Genomic DNA, 6,000 nt, shown 5'->3' with positions numbered 1-6,000 from the left:
CCTGGATTCAAGTTCAAGACACAAATGTGCAGTAAAATTCAGCTGGTCACGCAGCATCTGAGGCAATCCATCATCAGACATGACGAAGTGCCCAGCCCGGAAAGGTTGGTTAGACTTTGGTTCCTATCGATGCTGGGTGACCTGCTGACTTTCCCCAGCACGTTCCTGCATTGATCCAGGGAAAATGTCAATAAAGCAAATTCATTGCACTGGTTAGGAATAGCAATACCGGGAAAAGAAAAGGTGGTGGGAGAGAATGTGCACTATATGGAAATATTTTTTTAGCAGAAATATGAAGGATTACTTGGGCTGGAGATCATCCGTCCACCTCGAAAGAATCAGCAACGTCGCGAAAATATTTGTGCTTATCCTGGACTTTACATTTATTTTTTACTCGCCGCGCTCTATGTAAGGTCAGTCTGTAGTGGATGCGTCATCCAAGTATTCAGAAGAATAAAATGAACGAGAGATTTCTGCTGTTTTGTTTTTTTAAGCCCCTTGAATATGTAACAAAATGCGACGTTCGGCCTTGTGAGATGTTGGAAAGAGGTTGTTCAGAATAGCAAGATGGGGATTCAGCGCTATTAAGTGCGGTAGGTAAGGGTGGGAGGTATTACGGGGAAATGAGAGTCACAGAAAGTACCCAAAAGACCTTGAATACACTCTTTGCAAGAGAGTACGCTTCACTTTCTGTATGCTCCTTGGTACAAGTTTAAGTTGCGTCTCTGCACAGACTCACTCGAGCCATTTGTTTCTCAGGAGAGGGGGAAGCAAAACGATGACCCTGTTATTACCATGAATTGGCAGGTGGTTTCCCATTGGTTCATTCATACAGACTGCAGTTCACGCCTTATTTCAGTCAAAGGATTATTTTTTTATTGGTCATGGTATAACATGAGATAGAGGTCAGGAAGTTATAAAATAATTCAGTCTCAGATGAAGTGGAATATCAGAAATCTTGGAGAAACTGCTTCAGGGATCATGTTCAAGCCGTCACAGTAAATGACCACCGGGAGAATGCTGCGGCCCTTCTTGATACTGATGAGATTGATCAACTGGAACTGTGAGTTTGTTATGAATATTGATGGAATCCGGTTTTTATTTGCAACGTTGTCATAATTAAAATTGAGCTTCGCTTAAATTGATTGTTAACTTATAGAACATCGAGAAACAGAGGAAGCAACATTTCTTTTTGTCTCTGAATGTTTCCATTGTGGTGAAATATCTTTTCCATGGTAAATATGTCCTTGAGCGGTGAATCTTTCACCCATCTAATTGGTGATTTGCCTTATCTTTTATATTAAGGGCACAAGAACAGGAAGAATCGGAACGTTAAGCCAATTTAATTCCTGACCCCGAGAATAGACAGTGAAATGATTTGCCTCCTTTCCAGGCCATGAAAACTCTTACTGATTTGCTTGTTATTATACGCTTGTTCATTTCAGCCGGCGACTTTAGAAATATTTGGATTTCTTGACATTGATGGTGATATTTTAAATACCCATCAATATTTCTGGCAAGAGTGGAATTCCGCAGAGGTGACTTGTGTGAGATCATCTTCGAATAGGATGGTTCATACGAGGTAGAGGGAGAATCATTGCAGGGTCACAGTGAATTCAGAGACCGGAGTGGGTAAGCTCAGCGTGTGAGAACAGAGCCGAACCTGCAGCTGCGGCTGACTGACTCGGTGAACACATTCCTCACGCTGATACTTAGTGTCGATCTCATTCTACCCACCATGCGATGCAGGGACTGACGATGTTAAACTAATATATTTACAATTATATTATTGAGAAAGGTTTACATTTTGCATGATTAAATGTGACCCTGATTGAGAATCATCACATCATTCACATTAAATAGAGATTAATCCTAAACGCACATTTGGGAGGATAGTGCCACTGACATTTCTAAAGAGTGGCGGAGTTTAATTTGTTATCCGTTTTCCTCAAACGTATGATATTATGTTTCAAATCAAATATCCAGTTTGCCCTTTGGTGCGCCCGGAGAAAACCGACAAATATTTGGTTTTAATCTTCCCGAGTTAGTGCAGAAAATAACGTTAAGTGTTGTTTTGAGTTTTCCTCCAAATGTCTTTCCACGAGCTGCATTCAGGTGAAAGGTGTTTAGTCAATTTGGTGACAAATGGCGACTGGATTCTTCTGTTCTTCATAAACTGAAGCAGAAATCGTTGGATAGACAGTTCAGTGTCATTCTCATCAGGAGAACGGCATCTGATGTCAGAACAATAGTGAATATTAAACAAAATTGGCAGCAGAACAGACCGAAAGATAACTCAAGGTTCCTTTCCGTCATGTGAAATATTACATGCAATTTGCTTAGCTCTACTTCGTAAAGTCAGAGAACGAGAAGCAAAGGTGAATCTCCCCAGAGACCCCGAGTGTCCGCGGAGTCTTCTCCAGCCTTCCTGCAGCTACATAGATTCCAGTCCAAACCATCCGCAGCCGGAGCTCCATCTCGGAACTTCCGACACGGTCAGGAAACATCTGGTGCCCGCCCTACCCTCTCGCATCCTGGATCTATTACCGGTTGTCCCTTCAGCCAGACTCGAGCCAGTCTTCAGCAGTCCGCAGCCTGATGTGAACCCTTCGACCGAAGTCACCAGCAGTCCCCATCCTGCACAGATTCTTGGCCCTGAATCATCAACAGACTGTCGTCTGTGTGTTCTTCAAACTCTGAACTCCTCACTGTTCCGCCGGCCTGGTCACCCTTCTGTGGGTAGTCAACTCTGCCTCAGCTTCGAAACGAAGAGAGGCTGGGTGGAGGGGGGGGGGGGGGGGTCGTGGGGAGTCGTCTCCCGTTTTCTCGTGCTCGCTGGAGTCTGCAACTCCTCGGGGCTGCTGCCGATCACAGGCTCCGTCATCTTGGGCCAGACACCGCGGGCGCCAGATTTTCAAATAAAACCACCGTCGGCTCCATTTATAGGCCGTGTAAAGCTTGTCCGCAGCGCAATAGTCACACTGGGAGTTTGGACCCCGAGGGGAATGCTGTATCTCCGCTCCACGCACTCCATCGTTCGGCAGCGGGGGCAGCGCAGACGTCAAAGCAGCTCTGTCAGCGCCATCAATTCTTGCGGGCGTCTCTTCTCTCAAGAGCTTCCGAGTCCGTTGTGTTTATCGATGTTGTTTTTCTCTTTTTTGAAGATTCCTCTCATAGAACAGAATTTTCCAGCTTAGAATTAACACTTCAGCTCTTTACTCCAACAAATGCCGATAGTTTCCTTACTGCATCGCCCTTCATTTTTCTCAGTCCATGGCCCCATCTAATAGTCTATTCTATTTTATTGCACGACCCTCCCGAAATCCTTACGGATAGATCATTCATTGCACTCCCCAGATTCTACGTGACAAAACTCACCTCGTCCATGCTCCTTTTAATTAGCCCAAGCAACAAAAAGCTGTTCCCCCTGTTATTGGTCATTTCAGCCATGGGACTGTGTTTTTCGACATCCACACGGTCAATGTCTCTCACCATCTTTTCACTTGGGAGCCTAAATTAAGGCAGACATGAACCCTTGCTTCTTAATCTCCTTCCCCTTCCTTGACAGGAATATTGAGTGCGCTTCTCGGTCGGTGGCTTACTTACTCAAATTGGACAGTTCATGTTTAATTATATGTTAATCTCCATTAACAACAAATGCTCACTGTGTTAAAGGGAAGGTTTCGGGCATTGCCTGCTCCATGCTCGTTTGTCTGAACAAGATTTGTCGTTTCCCAACTTTTACCCTAACACGACCTAACAGGAGTGTGATCACTGTTTTCCCATTTACACTATACCTTGTGTTTACAAATAATGTCCATTCTCAGCTGTTCTCCGCCTTGTATTTTTATTTCATTCTGATCGCCAAGATTTTGCTGTTAAGATGACGTGTCATTCAGATGGCTAAAGTCCCTAACTGTCTTTGTGTTCCTTAATATATATTGCTATAGATGCCAAAAACGTTTAGATCGTAAAAACGTGTTTTCTTAGCTAATTAATGAACATAGCTTTGGAGATGCGAAATCTGTAACACAAATATTTCTCTGTGAAACATGTAGGAAAATGAGTCCCAGAGTAACACTCATGCAAAATGAATTTTTAAAAGTTTACATCATTTGTATTGAAAGTTGACATTGTTTGTTCAAATTTTCATTATATCATGATGTTCCTTAACTGACGGATTTACTCCATGATATTTCTAAATATCTAAAACCGAGTGCAGGGAAATGCCGTGGTGAGCGGTGGAGCTAAGGCGCATGGATAGAGAACCGAGGTCTTTCCGAATCCGCTCCGAGCAACAGTCACGCATTTCACGATTAATATCAATAATATTCAGGTAAACTCTTTCTACCAGAGGAAGGAGAATTTACATTGCCCAATTAATCTATCTTCGTGCTCATCGTTGTTGCGTGAGGGGGTACCAGCGCTGTCAAAGGGAGCACGTGCAACCTCCAGACATCAATTGACCACAGGATTACAACTGGGTCAGGCTGCAGCTCTCCGTAACGAACAGACCTCTTACATTTAAATTCTTTTCAATTTTATTAATGCTGCACCGGGAACTCGATGTCGCGTGAAATGTAATAGGAATACTGCTGGAGAAACCCAACAGGTTATGCAACATCCATGGCGAGTGACGGGTAACCACAGTGTCGGGCCTGACCCCTCAATCATGTTGTAGCGATTCTGATCCAATGTTAACCTCCGGCGCTGTGTACTGTGCGCGAACCTCCGAGGTTCTCCCGCTGTTCTTGCAGGTGTCTCCGGGTACCGTGGCTTCCACCCACAGGCAATAGGTTGCGAGTCGGGAGGCTAATTGGTTGCCATCAATGACTGTTTATTGGAAGCGCGAAAAAGAACAAGGGAGAGTTGATGGACATACGTGGAGAGTGTTTGGATGAAGGGATATAACGAGCGGTTAAATAAAACAAATGTGATGACTCTTGGCTCTGTCTCGACCCAAAGTGCTGATCAGTCCAATTTCAATCGTTACGAGTAAATAATTAGAATCTTATAATGTTACAAAATCGCAGAGATGGAATAATATTGATTTAACATGCTTGAAATTTTAATAGAATCGTGAAGCACGCCAGACAAAATATATTCTCCAATGTGGGGATGGGTCTGACATGTACATATCATTCTGGAGTGAGATTAGTCTCTAAAATAAAGAGTGTCTGTATTTTAGCAGTCAGTAACTCATTGTTCAATCTCTCTGAGCGAATATAATCAGTATATATGATAGGAGGGAAAAAGTGAACAAAGGCCTTGAAGTTGTAAAATAAAACTAGTATTTCCCACAGAACCAAAAGAAAATGACATTTCGAGAGTAAGCGCCTATTACCTGAGCAACGTCTGAAAGAGCACTCAAGCCTGCGTGCAAATTGTTCCTATCCGTTTCGGATAATCTGGGACAGAAAAAAGGTGTACACGTTGAAATATAAATTTTGAGATAACAACCCAATAACAGGCCCTTCCGATCCATGAGACCGAGCTGCAAAAATGCACCCACTTTGTCAAATCCTTGTAATAGTGTTCACGAATTTTCCGCAAGTAAATCCGAAAATACAACGTAACCTCAGTTTCCACATTCAGATAGCCGGACATGGAAAAATAATAATTCTGTAGAAGATAATGTTGAGGAAAGAAGATATATTTGGAAAATGTGGCGAAGACGTTCAAGCGCTGTGCAGTGGATGTTGTATATTTTGGCTTTGACAAAATCCTATATGGCAGCTTCGTCTGGGAGGCTAGATCTCGGGAACAGAGGAGTTGTCTGGTTGGAATCAAGATTGGTTTTGGAGGAATGGGACAGTCTTGCTTGGTGTTTGGGTGTAGTTCTGATTGGTGGACTGCGAATGGAGGAGTCAGGCAGGCATGGGTGCAGTGTCCGTCCAAAGTCGAGTCCACATAGTCTAGTTGTACAAGATGTGAGTGAGACAAGAATTCTGGTTGTTTATTTGCAGGAAGAACAAGAAAATCTTCGTGAAAATGCAAAGG

General features: G+C 43.3%; 1 protein-coding gene across 2 annotated transcripts in view; it reads left to right on the top strand.

The window, feature by feature from the left end:
* The first annotated feature begins 946 nt into the window (after positions 1 to 946).
* The window catches only part of LOC138754091 (scavenger receptor cysteine-rich domain-containing protein DMBT1-like), a 35,772-nt gene continuing 30,718 nt past the window's right edge, over positions 947 to 6,000 (top strand). For both annotated transcript variants that reach the window (XM_069917911.1, XM_069917910.1), the window contains exon 1: positions 947 to 1,063. In XM_069917911.1, coding sequence (XP_069774012.1) covers positions 1,003 to 1,063 — 61 coding nt within the window. In that variant the 5' untranslated portion in view covers positions 947 to 1,002. The remainder of the gene's footprint in view (positions 1,064 to 6,000) is intronic.

This window comes from Narcine bancroftii, chromosome 2 (genome assembly GCF_036971445.1).
Source record: "Narcine bancroftii isolate sNarBan1 chromosome 2, sNarBan1.hap1, whole genome shotgun sequence".
Lineage (NCBI taxonomy): Eukaryota > Metazoa > Chordata > Chondrichthyes > Torpediniformes > Narcinidae > Narcine > Narcine bancroftii.
Note: the sequence above shows the minus strand (reverse complement) of the source record. Positions and strands in the feature narration are given on the sequence as shown.